Source organism: Typopeltis vanoorti, chromosome 2 (genome assembly GCF_054136105.1).
Source record: "Typopeltis vanoorti isolate ZY-2024b chromosome 2, IOZ_Tvanoo_1.0, whole genome shotgun sequence".
Taxonomy (NCBI): Eukaryota; Metazoa; Arthropoda; class Arachnida; order Uropygi; family Thelyphonidae; genus Typopeltis; species Typopeltis vanoorti.
This window is the reverse complement of record NC_143550.1, coordinates 134375637-134393379: the sequence shown is the minus strand read 5'-3', so window position 1 is coordinate 134393379 and position 17743 is coordinate 134375637. Positions and strand designations below refer to the sequence as shown.

Genomic DNA, 17743 nt, shown 5'->3' with positions numbered 1-17743 from the left:
CATTTTGTCACTTTTCAAGGCTATGATGTGACCTCACTTTGAACTATAATATGCATGACTGGTCTCCTGGTTTCTGTGGTGATGCTGATACAGCACACAAAGAGAGAGAGAGAAAATGCAAAGGAGAGTGTTAAAGATGATATTGGAATTTGTAGACACTGCAGACAGCAAACAGGAGAAAGAGAGGTAATGTGAATCAGAATTACAATTTTCTGAAAGAGTCATGCAGGATACCAGTAGGTGAAGTTTGTCATTTTATAGAGGGTGGAGAGAGGACAAGAGGGCATCCATTGAAGTTGAGAATGCATGCAGTGAAGGAGATGAGATACATAATTTTCTCTCATACAGTGGTGCAAGACTAGAATGAATTGCTTTTGGAGGTGGCGAGCGCAGGTAGTGCAAATGCATTGAAGAAAAGGTATGACATCTAATGTGGGTGATGCATGGCCTCTCTTGATGAGCCTCTGATATTCTGGAGGTCTCTTTTAATATTAATAATAATAATACAGGCAAATTTAGAGAATACACATAATTTATACACAAAGATACCATTAGTGGATAGCAGATGGTGTTGTGTTGTTTAGATGGAGGATTGAATAGACTGTCCTCCTGTGAAGAGTCTTTAGATTACTTGTATGATTCAACATAATCATAATAATAATAAATATTCAATTTTAACTTATCTGAAGTCATAACATTTATATTATTTTTTTACATGATTTAATGTTAAATAATATTTCAGGTTCATTTTTTTAAATATTTTTATTTATTTTTACATAATCTAGAAACTGCTCTAGAGAGTAAGTAGGTAATGTTAAGGTACTTCAGGCTCGTCATCGTCTGGTAGCATTCTCTAGCAAGAGGGTTGCAGCAGATGAGCAGCTCTTCTCCATTTCTCTCTGTCTGTCACCTCCGTCATTCTTAAACCAGTCCATTCCACGATGTCATTGAACCACTCTCTAGTTGATCTTCCATGTCTTCTCTTCTCCCTCAACTTTCCCTTGTAATATAGTTCTTGGCAGGGGTCCCGAAGAACCTCTCAGAAGATGTCCTGCAAATCTGGTCTTTCTTTGAATAATATTCTTGAGCAGTGTTCTTTCCAAGTGAAGTGGCTATTACCATGTTTGGTACCAGAACTGGATTTCTATTTTCCCTTTCTTTTTTACATGGCACACAGGTGACCCCATGGATGATCCCCATGGGACTTGCAACTTGCAGGCACGGGGATGGCTAACCCGGGGTCCCAGAGCTAAGTATGTTCTATTTCAAAGCTTTCGGTCATACTTTTCTCTAACTCTTCCACTTCCTGTTTCTACCCTCATACTAACATTCTTCCTAATGAGGATTCTTTACTTAAAACTTTCTGTCTGTCTCTTTCTTGCTTACTAACCCCAGGAGGACTGGGGTTAGTAAGTAAGACTCCATTCCAATTAATTACTCCGTTCTCCCTGAAGCTATTAGAGTACTCGAGGGCTAGGGGTGTTTCCTCCTCTTTCAACTAACCACTAATAGCTATAGTAGTGGGCAGCAGTACTACTTGTATTAACATCCTGTAGCATACATGTTACAATACTGCGATGTGGAAGGCAAGGGAAAACCACCACATTACATTCCCAAGTAAAAGCAGCAATGGAAGTTAAAAATGAAGTCAAGATCGGCAATGGAGCCTTCACTGAAGGAGTCATCCCCGGCAGGAGAAGTAACCAGGCTTCTCAGGTCGACAGCCAACGAAATCCTGGTACTTATTCAAAAATGAAGACAAGAAATAAGCTGAATATTGGAACATGGAATGCAAGAACACTGCTAGAACCAGGTAAAATAGAAAATGTGAAAAAAGAAATGGAAAGACTTGAAATATATATTCTGGGCATTAGTGAGACGAGATGAGAGGGAAAGAGTGATTTCTGGAGTGGAGAATTTCAGATAATATATTTAGAACAAAAGAAGGGCGAGTCATGTGTTGCAATAATGCTTCATAAAACAATTGGAAAGTTAATCACTACAATAATTAACCATAGTGACAGAATCATGGCGATAAGCATTCAAAATGAACCAGTGTTATGTCATTACCTTATCGATTTTGTTTGACTTACAAACTGCCTTCGTCTATATTCTCCTAACTTCTACTTTCAAGACACCACCTAAGTTTCTATTAATATCTGAGTTATTGTTCCCCGTAATATCCCTAGTATTTGTATTTTAACTGCGTCCTTTGGGATATTTAGTTTAAGATATTTTATACATAAACAGAGAAAGGAACTCAAATATCTGAAAGTGTAACTATTGCAGTTGTGACACTATTTCTTGTTACTCAACATTAACTCCTTAAACTTCCCATTTCTTAACATTAGTTCCCCGAGTGGTTAGGCTCGAATGTTTCTAAACGGTGCATTGGATTAGCATTATCAGACAACTTTCTTTTCCATTAAACAAAAGGTTTATTATTTCTCTGAGCATGGTACATATCAATTTACTCAACTATATTACTTACACACTAAAATTATCTTTCAATACAAATAGTTGGGCTATGATTCGACAAAAGTTACTATGATCTAATCTTTCCATGTTAAATGAGTTCATACAAAACATGAACTCACTTAACATGGAAAGATTAGATCACCACACATTAATAGATTATTCAACTTCAAGTGCACTAACAAAGTCATTAACTACTCTAGCACATACTTATGACAATTCCGATTCTCTACACATCACACTAGGCATTCAAATTCCTCAGTCTACTTGATTACTCAATTTATACTAATCAAACTCAACATTTACAAAACCATTTACTTCATTAACACACAACTATGTCATTAATTTTCTCTTTACAATACAGTAGGCACTCATGATTCTTAGGATAATTAATTAATCACAAATTATCAACACTAGCTAGCTTAATTTTAACACTCTTTATCAAATTCTAAAGTCCTATTATGTTTTCTCCCTAATCACTTTAACAGTTCCGTATTATGACAATGGTACCTATCACAAACAACTTCTGGTTAACATAAGACAAAATTCACATTACCTTTCTTTAGCTTCACTTACAGGCCTTTACCTTCTAATGAACGAACTTGCTTGCATACTTCTAGCAATTCGGGGCTTTATGAACATCCGCGCCGTCGGCTGTACTATCCGAAACGAGGACATCGATATCTTCACAGTTTCCTATGACTTTATGGTATATTTCGCTTTCTACATAGGAATACGGGAATAGCTTTCCCGCTCACCTTCGATTCCTTGTTGTGGCATGAGGATATAAGCCATATGTCTCCACTCAGGAACACCGTGAAATCCACTCAAAAAACATACTAAAACCACCGCGACTATCCAAACGTTTCTTCTCCTCTGGCAAAAAGGCCTCAAGCATCCTTCTTGACCATCTAAACGTCTCCCCCCAAAACCAAGAGAGCCTACTCTTCGAAACCAAATTCTTTTTTCTGCCCCTCAAGGGGGGGTTTACCAACCCTTTTATAGCTGCTCTCCTAACGGCGCCCTTTCTTACTTCTTTCTCCAGCCTCCTACTTGTTTTCCGTCTGTCTACCAATTGGATAGCATTTTGCCGCCATGCGTCATTTTGATCGGCAACATCGTAACGAAGTTTCTATCCGGGTATATGCCCTAAGCGATATTCCGTTATTTCCCTTGTTAGCCTCTATCTTAACCCCTTTTCAAACCTTTTCTCAGAATTCTACTTAATGCTTAATCTGTAGCCTCTTACATAGCGCATTTTATGACTCATTCTTTTATACTTATGCACTTAACTCTTTCATTCTTAATCGCATTACTATATTAATCCTTAGTTAGCTACTTATTTGATACAAATTCCTTGTTTAGTCATAATACATCTTAATACATTCCTTTCTTTTGTTATCTTAACTAAACAATAGACCTTTACATTTTACTCAATTTATACTGGATGCAAGAATATTTTATTAATTAAAGTATCCTTTTTATGCAGGGGTTTTTATTTATGTTATTTATTTTTCATGTTACACCACGATAACTGAGAATACTATATTCTCAAGATATCAGGTGTAACACCAGTAAACCTCAATATTATAATGGTCTAGATGCCAACATCACAACATAGTGATGAAGAAATAGAAGAAATTTATGAACAAATCGAAGAAATCTGGAGCAGCTTTAAAGACAGAGACAATACAATAATAATGGGAGAGTGGAATGCTATAGTGGGAGAAGAGAGCAATGATAATGTTTCAGGAAGATTTGGTCTTGGACGTAGGAATGAAAGAGGAAAGCAATGAATAGAATCTTGTACACAAAAACAGTTAGTTATAGCAAATACACTATTTCAAGTTACAAAAAAGAAGAAGATACACCCGGAAAGCACCTGGGGATTCAAATAGATTATATATTGGTCAAGAAAAGATACAGAAACCAAATAAAAAATTGCAAAAGCTATCCAGGTGGCTACATTAGTAGTGACCATAACCTTGTCTTAATGAAAACAGAACTGAAACATAGGAAACAAATCCAAAGATACAAACCAATAAGATAGAACCTTGAAAAATTAAAGAGAAAAGAAGTAAAGAGAGGATACCAAGAAGCAACTGATCATAACATTCCAGAAAACATAAATAATCAGAATAATATTGAAAACTAATGGAATACGATTAAAGAGTTAATTACAAATTCATCAAATCGATTATTGAAAAATGCAGAAAAAGAAAAAATAAAACAGTGGATAACATATAAAATACTTGGCCTTGTGGATGAAAGAAGAAAATATAAAAATGCTGTTAAAGAAGAAGATGTGGCCAAATACAAATATCTTAAAAATAAAATTACAAGAAAATAGACAAGCCAAAAAAGAATACCTAGAAGAACAGTATAATAACGTAGATGAATTATTTAAAAAAGAAAACATAGAGAAAGTCTATAAAGAAATTAACAAACTGACTTTCAAATTTAATAAGAACAGCAAAAACAATGTTATCAAAGATGAAAATGGAAAATTATTAATAGAATATGAGGATATATTAATGGAATGGAAGAATTATCTTGAAAATCTCTATAATGGTGACGAACTTGATATCAGCATAGAAAATCAAAATGAAGATAATCTAGGACCCCCAATAATGCGAGAAGAATTTGATAAAGCACTGTCTGAAATGAGTAAGGGAAAAAGTCAGGTGTAGACAATATTCCTATAGAACTGCTACAGAATCCAGGTGATGAGACAAAAACCTTACTCTATCAATTAATAGCTTCTTTACAATATTAAAGGGAACCAAATTATAACTTTAGATCTTTTGTCAATTACCATTTGAACTGTTCCCTTACTCATTGTTGCATATTAACTGTATAGTATGCCCTGAAGAGATGCGGTTTGAAATCCAGCAAAATATAAGTCAGTTAATAAACATCTTTTTTATTATTTAGTTTGTTTGGCGTTGTAATACCATTCAAATAAGTTATGAATTATCTGTGCTGCTTTCATCCCATTAAATCTAATACTGAATAAAAAATAACAATACATTAAATTATTAATGTTCACAATACTGAGCTATATAAGCAACTTTTGATTTCTCCAATAAACAGTCATATAACCATCTTCAGATATGAAGATGGTGGCATCATATATTATACTTAGAAAGCAATGCAGAATTAAAATTTACTATTCTTACCTGTTGAGTCCCATTTCTTAGACATAAACGTTTCAAGCTGCTTCCCAATGCTGTAACATCAGACCAATAAAGGTAGTGATCTTGCCAATCAAAATCAAGAGCTACAGAATTTGTAAGGTTCTTTGCTAGAAGTTCTGTGCTTTGACCATGCAGATCCATTTGCCGTATATAATATCGGTTTGAGAAGATCAACATAGGACGGACAGCTGTGCACAATAAAAATTAAATTTGTCTTACAAAATGCATAATGCACTTTCTATGAAAATTATATATATGCAAATGAATTTTGTACACCGAAAACTTCTTATGTAAAGCATTATGTATATCAATGATAGGTATATATGGACTATTTACAAAGGACTATTATTCTTAGTTTAAAAAGTTGGTGATAAAAAACACTGACCAGGCATGCAGTCAGGAATACATATCCATACTTGAAGTAGAAAAAGCCATCAAAGGTTTGAAATGTGGAAAGGCAGCAGGAGTAGATGATATTCGACCAGAACTGCTGAAGTATGGTGGTATAAAAGTCTTACAGTGGCTGCACTGCATAGTTCAGAAAGCCTGGACAGAGGGACGAATTCCCAATGATTGGAGTAGAGCTCTCATAGTACCCATATATAAAAAGGGAAATAAAACTGAATGTGAGAATTACAGAGGTATTTCCCTACTGAGTGTTCCTGGCAAGATCTATGCAAGTATACTTGCGATACGGTTGAGAAGAATTGTGGAAGAAAAGCTTGGTGAAGAACAAGCTGGATTCAGGCCAAATAGAGGCTGTCAGGATCAGATCTTCACTTTATGACAAATAGTCGAGAAAGCATGGGAATATAACAAAGATCTGTATTTAAGTTTTGTCGATTTGGAAAAGGCATATGACAAGGTGCCAAGAGAGAAGCTATTCAATACGCTGCAGTTATATGGTGTGAATGGGGCATTATATCAAGCAATACTTAGTCTTTATTTGAGTTGTAAGTCAGCAGTTAGAATTGAAGGAAGTACAGGAAGATGGTTTAATGTTAAATCTGGTGTGAGACAAGGATGTACATTATCCCCTCTGTTATTCATTATCTATATGGATCACATTATGAAGGAAAGTGGTATTAAACATGATATCAGAATTGGAGATGTTAATGTCATCTCTTTGCTTTATGCGGATGATGTTATACTTCTAAATAAATCCGCTACAAGCCTGCAAGATTCTCTGACTAAATTGAATAGCTGTTGTAATAGATATGGTATGAAGGTCAGCAATAAAAAGACAAAGACAATGAAAATAGGCAGAATCATTGAAAATGTCAACTGTGATGTGAATAGAGAACCTGTGGAACAAGTGAAACATTTCAGCTACTTAGGCACGATTTTTAGTGAAGATGGTAAATTAAATATAGAAATAGACAACAGAATGAGCAAAGCTGGTAAGGTAGGAAGTCAATTGAATACATTTATATGGAATAAGAGAGAAATTAGACAGAACACTAAATTAGCTATATACAAGACAGTGTTCAAACCAGTTTTAACTTATGGATCTGAGAGCTGGGTCAGAAGTAAAACACTTGACCAAAGACTGGAGACCGCAGATATGAGAGTCCTGAGAAAGATCAGAGGCGTGAACAGATGGCATCAATGGCAATATCATATTAAAAATGAGGATATTAGGAAAGAAGTTGACATTGTCAGCATCCAGGAATGCGTTAGCAGAGCTAATCTCAAGTGGTATGGTCACTTAAATAGAATGGGAGAGGAAAGATTAGCAAAACAAGTGTTCTCTGCCAGTTTGGCAGGAAAACGACCCAGAGGAAGACCAAGATATAGGTGGATTGACATGGTACAAAGTGCCTTAGACGATAGAAATATAAGATCTGATAATGTTGGAGTCTTGACAAGTAACAGACTGATTTGGAGGAAAATTGTAGATAGGAAGTTAGTAATGAAGTAAATTTTTCATGTAGTACTGTCATATCCTGTACACCCCTTGAGGGTACATGGCAGGAATTTGATGATGATGATGATGATAAAAAGTTGGTATATTGGAAGTGGCAATAACAAAAGAAAGAAAACAAAAGTTTGTTTCTTTTCATCTAACAGAAGTAAAGTATCAACTGGTTTTTCATGAAAATTGTTATGTATAGTGATATAATTTTGTGTTTAGAGTAGAGTATGGGTGATTTCTATTTACTAAAGTCTGGCTATTTCTTGATAAGTAACCCTTCTTTGTAAATGGTATTTGAACAAGAATGACATGGGTGAGTTTAAGACATATACTCATATATTGTTAAATGCATATTTCAGCTGTTTTATACATACACACTGAGTTCAGAAAAGGGATGGAATGAGTGTCAGCAGGTGAGAAAGCAGCTTGGACTGAGTGCAATGAGGTCTGTACACACATAAGAGTGAGAAAGAAGGAGGAAGTTATTATTGAGGAAAAAGCAATAAGAAATGATAGGAGAACAGTGAAGGTGAAACTGAAGAGAATAAAAGTTTCTGTGTGTGTGGGGGGGGGGGGGGGGCTGTTTTGGAATTATGGCCGAAGCAATGGGGAGAGGGAGAATTATCAAAAAATAAGCAAAATTAGTGATAAAAAGTGGACAGAAATGGTGAAAGACAGAGCCACTACACATGAAATGAATGTAAGGCAAGATGTAAGTGGAGATCTGAGAGATAGTTTGCTGTTTTGGATTTTATTGGTGCAAGAGCAATCATACTGTATCATACCAAAGGTTAAAAATAAATAAATAAAAAATAAGCAAAATATTATATACAGTATTAGTATTATTTTTAAGCTTCCATGGAGTCTGAAGTTTTATTGTGAGAAGCTGAACACTTACATACCCGAATAACTATCATACTGTGCCTTGAACATGTTCAATGTTAGAGCACTAATCAAACACTCTGGCAATTCATTCCACTAATTAAACACCCACCAAACAACAAAAAAAAAAAAAACACTTCCATATTCACATGATCTTTTTACAATTTCCCACATCACCATGAAATAATCATCCAAAATCTATTTGATAGGCTCCTCGCACCAACTTATAAATCTCAATCATATCACCCCCTCCTCTGCCAAGCTCTGAAGATCATGATTACTGCCTTATACAGTGGAGCTATCAACTCCTTATCCTAACATGTCAGTGTTCTTCACATTACAGTAGTAATTTTCTGGGACTATCCACTATGATCCCCAGATCCATTACTTCCTCCAGATACTAAAATAAAGTTTCTCCAATATGGGAAAACCTCATTCCATCTTCTTTGGCCAAAGTGCTTATAACTTCACACATAGCAACACTGAAATGGTCCCCTCCATTCTTCAACCCAAAACAACAACTTATTCAAATTCTCTTGTAACAATGACACATCAAAATGTCCTGACATTGCTCTTCCTAATTTAGTATCATCAGCATTTTGACATTTTTGTTGTAAAATATAATATTAGTATATTTTATCAGTGTCTTTGTGCTTTGTTACAATAACGGTGGCCACCACCATTCAAAGATTACATTTTACAATGCATACAAAAAGATTTTGTGGCTTGTGGTGTTTACAGAATTTCTGCATCCAGGCAATTAGAAATGTGAAAGGTAAAAGATCAGGAAGTGCATGTCTGCATAAAATGTAGGAAATAGGAAAAGTTTGGTAACATTCATATCACCATTGATTTAAGCAATTGTGGTAGCGGTGTGTCAGAAATGAGTGATTGCCAGCAGAGAGAGAGAGACATGTAGCATGATCATGAGGAAGATGAGATCATGTGAAAATGAATATTTCACCAGGGAGTGTGGCAGATTTAGAGGATGATAATGATTGGGTAGGTGAATGTCAAGAGAGAGAGAGAGAGAGAGAGAGTAGATTACTTAGGGATGGAAAGATAGAGAGAGAAATACCAAGAGAAGAAGTGGAAGCATATCAAAAATGAGCTCGGCAGCAAGATTTGGAGACTGGAAAACTTAACTGATGTGAAGTAAAAAAAAAAGAGTGAGGGAGGGAGAGAGAGCAGGATTACCAGGGGACAGAAAGGACTAAAAGGAAGGCATGATAGTGCAGGAGTTGGAGAGATGACAGAAAGACAGGTAAGTGAAAGTGCAAAGAGAGAGAGAGAGAGAGAGAGTCAGAGGAGAGGTAGTTGTTAGGGAAGAAGATAGGTAAGTAGGAGTTTAAGGAGATTAAAAGAATTTGGAGGGAAAGAGGGGGGGGATGCTGGTGAGCAAGAAATGAATGGAACAGTTACGGAGTGAAGCATGGCGATTCAATGAGTGCAAATTAGAATGTAAGACGAGTGCTTGTATGGAGAAATGATACAGAGTGTGACTATGGCAATTAAGCAAGGGGAAAGAGTAGATAAAATGATTGCGATGATCAGGTACAAATGCCCTGAGAGGTAGTGTCAATTGGGTAGCATGAGATTTGAGGTTGTACAGCAGAAGAGTATGAGAGAGAAGAGGTAAGCATGTTACCTAGATATGATAATGCAGAGATGGAGAAGAGCATTGATAATGAATGGCATAACAACAAGAATGTGTTGACAGAGTGGCTTGCGATAGAATAGAGCTGTACGAGAGAGAGATGGACGGCATTTGTACAAGGAAGGACATAGGAATCTGGAAAGAATGTTGTTCTCAGGACAAGTGAAAGTATTAGTGCAAAGAAGCTACAGTTGTTAAGGTGGATGAAAGCAGGGGTGGCTTCTTGTGGGGGGGGAGACAGATACTCTGGAGATTGGGGAACATATTGTGTTATGCTAAGTCATATGGAGTCTGGAGGATATAATAATAGGTATTGAAATACTGACAATGCACTAATGTTTCTTTATATAAATTCCAGAATATCATGAATGAAAGAGATAATTAGTGGCATTGATAGCTCAGCCAGTCCAAAGAATATTGGCATCAGTAACAAGTGGTTGATAGAAGATGATATACTGATGGAAACAGAAATAGAAGGGTACAGTGTATTTCAGCAGGATAGTAAGGGCAAACATGGTGGTGGAATATTGCTTATGATAAGTGATGAGTTGTGTCCTCTCAGAGCATATAATTTGAAAAAAAAAAAAATGGCACTAATGATGTTGAGATTATATAGTGTGAGGTGGGCATGGGAAGGACAGGATATTTAGTGGGATGTTGCTACAGGCCAGGGAATAGAATTTGAGAAGCAGGAAACATTTTTGGGGTTGAGTTTAACAGGTGCAAAACGAGTGATCATTATGGAAGATTTTAACTACAGCATTAAAAATTCAGAAGAAGAAACACATTGTAGTAGCAGAAGTAGTAAGGGAATAGAATTTCTTCAATTCTTCAGGAATACAAATGCCTCAGGCAACATGTATTACAAGAAACAAGAGGCTCATGACTTTTGGATTTGGTCCCAGCATCAGAGGACCTGATTGTAACTGAAATGTCATCCCTACCTCCAGATAGAGAGAGTGACTATGTGGTCTTGACTTGGGGGATGAGTAGACATGTGGAAGTGTTAACAAGAAAGGAATTTATATGGAATTATAAGACAGGTGATTATAAAAATTTTAGAAATCAGCTTGAGAAATTCCATGGGTGGAAGAATTGGAAGGATGAGATATCACCAGTTTATGGGACCTACTAATAAATATTTTTACCTTGAGTATAAACATACCTTGAGTAAAAAGAGAACCATATTTGGTGTTAAATGGACGACTAACAATATCAAACAGAAACTGTAGATGAAAAGGAAGTTATGGAAAAAGTATAACAAGAGAGATGGAGAGCAGCAGCATGAGGAATATAAGAATCAAGGAAAGGAAAATCACTAGTAGTACTGAAGGCAAAACTTTAATATGAGAAGATATGAAATATGAATTTAATATGAAAACTTTAATATCCCTGAAATCCAAGGAAAATCCTAAGGAATTATTTTGTTATATGGCCAGCAGGAGAAGAAATGATTGTTGAAAACTGACACTGTTAGCTGAAAATGGGATTATTATTATTATTATTATGTAACATCTCCAGGGAATCCAAAGACTCATTGAGGGAGGGCACCTACTCGACAACTCTGTCTCCACCCAATTCTCCAACTACAATCATCACCCATACCAATACGATCTACCACCCACCACCACCACAACTAGTATTTTCATAGACAATCACAAACATCCATGTCCATGCCAGGATTCGAACCCACAGCCTTTTGGCTGGACAGCAGATACGCTAACCACTTGGCCAACCAGGCTGGCAATAGAGTGATGGATGCAGACAGTGGAGATGTTAAATGATCACTTTACTGGGACATTTCATCCTGGAAAAGATGGTTTCGTTACTAGAGGGATGATCGGGAGGGTTCAAGGTTTGGAAGTACAATAAGAATAATTGTTACTAATACTAAATACTCTTGATGTCAACAACGCAATAGAACAGGATGAGATTTTTCCCCTGTTTTTAAGAGAATGTGCTATGGATATGACAGCTCTGTTGACTTGGCTTTTCAATGAAAGTCTGGCTATAGAAAAGGCACCCAAGGAGTGGAGTGGGAAGAAGGTAAGATAGTCCCATTGCATAAGGGTGGTTGTAGAATGGAAGTGTCAAACTATAGAAAAGCACCCAAGGAGTGGAGTGGGAGGAAGGTAAGAGAGTCATATCGCATAAGGGTGATGGTAGAATGGAAGCGTCAAACTATAGACCAGTTTGTATTTTTTCTGTATTTGTTAAGATTGAGAGGTCATATACGGCATTGGGCAGATGGGAGTGATGTTTATCTGTAAGGATCAGCATCGATTTGTTAAGGGTGTTCTTTTTTAGTAATTTCATTGCCTTTTATAATAAAGTAACAACAGCAGTTAACAGAGAAAGGCATATACTGCCATTTGTTTGGATTTAACGAGGACATTTGACAGAGTGCCATTGATAAGCTGATATCTAAGTTACAGCATATGGGTTTGGATATCAGGTTAGAGAATTGGATGTCTGACAGATATCAGAGAGTTGTTTATGAGAGAGATCAGTGTCAAGCAGAAGGTTATTACAAGTGGGGTTGCCTCAGGGCTCAGTAGTAGGACCTGTATTGTTTAACCTTTATATCAATGACACTGTCAATGGATTCAGTTGTTTGCAGATGATGTGAAGCTGCGAAGGGTTATTAGTGATAATGCCAATATGGATAGCCCTTTGGGAGAATTTGAATTAATTTGAATAGATTGGCAATTAATGGGAGGGGGAAGTCAATTTAATGCAACTAAATGTAAGATCTTGAAGTGTGGTATCCATCGATTGATAGAAACTTGAAGTTTAGGGAATATATCACAAAGATAGTGAAACTAACCCAGAGGAATGCTGCCGGCCTGGTTGGCTGAGTGGTTAGCATATCCGCTCTCCAGTCAAAAGGCTGCGGGTTTGAATCCCGCCTTGGGCATAGATGTTTGTGATTGTCTGTGAAAGCACTAGTGGTGGTAGATGGCGTTGGTGTTAGATGATGAAGGTTGGTGGAGTGGTGAGATGAAGAGCTGTAGATTTGATGCCCTCCCTCGATAAGCCTTTGGACTCCCTGGAGGTGTGATATAATAATAATAATATGGAGAAGGATGCTGACCAGCAGAGATAGAACAGCTGTGCATCCATTGTATAAAGTCCTGATTCAGCTCATTTATTATCCCTATTGATTTGGGGGTGCATGTGTGTGATGGGGGGGGGCTGAGAAGATGCCAATATCATCATCAAGTCGGAGATTCTTTTCCTAGACTGATGATACTCTTGTTGATTCAGTCAAGTTTTCAAAACACACGTTCAAGTGTATCTGTAAAAAGTTTAGGGTCTAAAGGGTTACACTCTTTAACAGTTTTGCTGATCAGGAAGTAATCTTCGTTTTTGCTTGATCAACCAGCTGATTGACTTATGCTGTAAATAGGTTGGATTAGTTTGATATATTAACAATGATATCTTGTTCCACCAGAGAATTTGCACCAACAGCAGTGAACCATGCTTTATTATAATAAAATGGTTTATTACAGTTGATAAAAATCTACTACTATTTAGAGGGCATATTGCAAGTGTTGCAAAGAGTGCACATTGTAATGTCACTATGATGAGAAGTAGTCTAATACACATGAATAAGGAGGTTGTGCTACTGTATAAAGCACTGATCAGACCACACTTGGACTCTGGTTTCCAAAATTTGTCACCAGGTTTTCAATATGATATGAAAACATTGGAAAGGGTCCAGAGATGAGTCAGTGAGTGACACAATATCAGGGATTTGGAATGTGGGCTATGGAGAGAGGTTGAAGAAATGTGGATTTCAGAGTTTGGTGGATATGAGATGATATGACAGAGATGTTTAAGTTAGTAAGGATATTTTATTGGATTAATACAGAGGGGATTATAAAAAGAGTAGAAGGTGAGAGGGGAAGAACCAGAGGCGATCCTTGGAAGTCATGTAAGAGTGTGGTGAAGAGGGCTGTGAGAAGTAGATTTTTTACATGGAGAATTGTCAATGAACAGAACACATTACTGAAATATGTTATTAATGCAAGGAGTGTTAAGGATTTTAAGATTCATTATGATGAATATGTTGTTGTTGAATGACAACAACATATGGAAGGTGTAATAATAATAATAATAATAATAATAATACAGGTTTGTTTCATTCATTATATTCCTTAATAATTTAACATACTGCATGCAAGTGACATGTTGCAGAAAAGATTTTCATAAATCCTGCGGTTCGCTTCTAGTTGGCTAGTAATTTATATATATATATATATATATATATATATATATATTTTTTAAATTAATTCTGATAAACTTATAATTATGAGAAATAAGACTAACTGGGTCTATAGTTTGATTTATCATTTTTCTCGAGTAAGAGGATTTCCTCTGATTTTAACCACTAGTTGGGTATGGATTCACTATTAATATCACTGTTTTGAGTTTCACCAGAATAAGATAAAATATTGCAGCCAATCTCTATACAGAATAAATGCATTTCTTTTGCATTTGATGGAAGATAAAGTCTATACTAAAGGGCTAGATAATGAATGATTAGCTAAAAAGATACCTGGTATTCAAACAATTTAAACAGTAGAGGTTCTAAATGGATGGAAAACTCATTTAATAAATGGAATTTTCTCCATATGGCATTTATTTATGAAATGCTATACAGAAAGAGAAACTTATGTAAGAATGAATATATTAATCTTTCTTATTTGAGATAAATGAAAATATACACTGACCTCTCAATATATTATATGACTTTTGAAAGGGTTAGTATGCCAACTAACTTCTTGTGCAGCATCATATAACTGTACCATAGCTATGGTTGGATAATTGAGGACTAACTATATGCATTAATCTAGTTATACCTGATGATCAGTAGCAACCGGTAAGAATTTGTAGTGGTGGGGCTGCAATGCTATTCTTGTTTTGGTTTAGTGAGGTCTACATTCAATGCAGTATACTAGCCAGTACTAATACTAGCCCTAGCCTGCACAATACATTGACTATTGCAACAAAATGAATTATATAAAATACTATCGAGTGGTATTTTATTGCAAACAAGAAAATAACGGTTTTTAGATCCATTTTAACGACAGTAATTTGCGTTGTTCAGCTGGCTGCAATGCTACCAGCTGAAACTGCACGTAAATCACGCGTTAAACCCACTGCGTTATTCCCACTAGGTAGTAGTTTGGTGCGGTCTGCATTGAATGCAGCTCCAGCATTGATACTAGCCCGTACAGCACATTGACTATTGCAAAATACAACTATTACTACAAAATGAATTATATAAAATATTATCAAAAGGTATTGTATTACAAACAAGAAAATAACAGTTTTTAGATAAATATATAAAAATTTAAGAATGGCAATAATAAAACAGGAACTTTCATTTTATACTGGAGGGGCTGCAGCCCTACAGCCCTTATGGGCGAGTTACCACTGCTGGTGACATAACCAAGCATTTTTATTTTATTTTATTTTTATCTACTGTTTAAAAGAAACGAACATACTGCTGTTAGCTTTACATGTAACACCATTGTCTGTAGAAACATAGCCAGAATCACAAGAGCAGACATACGATCCATATGTATTGCGACAATGTTGACTACATGGATGCTCTTCTTCACATTCATTAATATCTGCAAAACAAAAACAGAAACTAAATAAATTCATATGCTGACATTTCATTCAACAAAATAATTAAATGCATTTTAGAAGCATCTTATTGACAACAGATATGAACACAGTTGACTTTGACTACAGAGAACTTGAAGGAACGACAAGAATAATTTATTATAGTTTCAATGGTTTGCTATAGTGAATTTTCTGTAGAACAGTGTCATAAATATCAATCTCATCAGGACTAAAATTTCAGTTAGATGCTATAGTGAGTGAATGAGTACTTTTAATATAATAATAATGTCATTTTGTTATACTGAGAATTGACTGTATCTGTAGGCTTTTTTTTAATACACAATGATGATCATTTTAAAAATGTGTAAGAGTTGAATGAAGAAAAAAAAAAATAGTTAATTTCATTATTACTAACAGGGAGTCAGACTCACTGTAGTAGGCTCAAACCGATAACATCTCTTTCTAATCTACTACATACTATATTTAAACTGTGTCAGACTGGCAATTCTCATCTCTGTTCATCTGTTCACCTCTCTTCATTATCACATCTAGGAGTATATGAAGTATGCTGTTCTTGTCACCTGGCTCACTATGGACAAACAGGAAGAACTGTTGACATCCACTTTGGAGAACAGAAGACCAGTCAGATCTAGCTCTCTCCCCCCCACCAACACATGATCAAATGGAAGAAAACAAAAGTGCTAGACAGATGTCGCTATAAGTCAAAGTGTTTTTTTTTTTTTAAATCAGAAGCAGCAGCATTAAAACATACTCCAAACCTCATCACACCAAATATGGCTGTATCCCAAAAATCTGGGAGACAGTCACTTTAATATCTAATTAATACTTTTTTTTCTCTCTCTCTCTATCCAACAATAAATAGTAAACATTAGGATTTTGGTTCTCTGTGTTATCCATTACTCCATTACAATTTTTTAACTAGTCCCACTGTTATACCAAATTATTGTTGTTTTGTGTATTGTGACAACTTGTTCTTCTTGTGCTCTGAAGATGCTGGATATAATACCAGCTAATAAGATAATAAATATCAATTCTTTTCTTACCATTCTGTATTGTGAATCAATACTATTAAATAAACTAACATGTATTGATAACATATAAGCCCATCTACTCATATCCCTCTCATTTTATCATAAATCCACCCATTCTTCACACTCACAAAATGTCAAGGATAGTCATTCCACTTAACCATAACGCTCAACAAATCTAAAAAGACTCACATTCCCCCTTCCCTTCTATCCAGTGAATAATCCCTTCCAAATTATAAATTCAGTAAGCTTGCACTTCATATTCCATCAAACTCTCTCTCCATAATACATTACTGAGTCCTGAAAATGTCTAGAGTTTAATCATTATCTTCATCATTATCATGGAAATCAGGAGATGAAATATGTGCACAATCATCTAGACATGTCAGATCAAAGACTTTCTGCAGAGAAACAATGCAATGCATAGTTTTTATTCAGATTTTCCTCATCATTATAGCAACCAAGACACCAAACGTGTGTGTGTGCACGCGCGCGCGCTCAGATCAAGGCCTTAGAGAGCAGCATAGCGATCTCATTATCTCGACTTGTTCATTATCCTCTGTATCTCAGCAGAAATGCACTGTGTCTTCAGTACACTTCACCATACCCAGTCCTAAAAGTTTAAGACTGTTTTACCATCCAATAATCCCAATGCTCATTAATTTGCCAAAACACTGTTTCACCACTACAATAACAATACAAGACTAAAAGAGAAACTCCTCTAATCAATCTCAACTACAAACCTACAGCCTATTTAAATATTCCTGAGTTATCTGACTTTATTAATAAGGTGAGAACTAACAGTTTTGATTGCACTATATTGTATGACAAGTTGGGAAGAAGTGCTGAAATCATACAAAAATTTCAATATACATACAATAATTCTATCCTAAAGTTTAATGAATAAATACCGTATATTCTGGCGTACAAG

General features: G+C 35.7%; 1 protein-coding gene across 1 annotated transcript in view; it reads right to left on the bottom strand.

Annotated features, from left to right (window-relative positions):
• The window catches only part of LRP1 (LDL receptor protein 1), a 1646373-nt gene that overhangs the window by 656801 nt on the left and 971829 nt on the right, over nt 1–17743 (bottom strand). The window contains exons 59-60 of the mRNA XM_090402369.1: nt 15640–15768; nt 5655–5860 (exon numbers count right to left, since the gene is read on the bottom strand). Of these exons, the coding sequence (XP_090258495.1) occupies nt 5655–5860; nt 15640–15768 (335 nt within the window). The remainder of the gene's footprint in view (nt 1–5654; nt 5861–15639; nt 15769–17743) is intronic.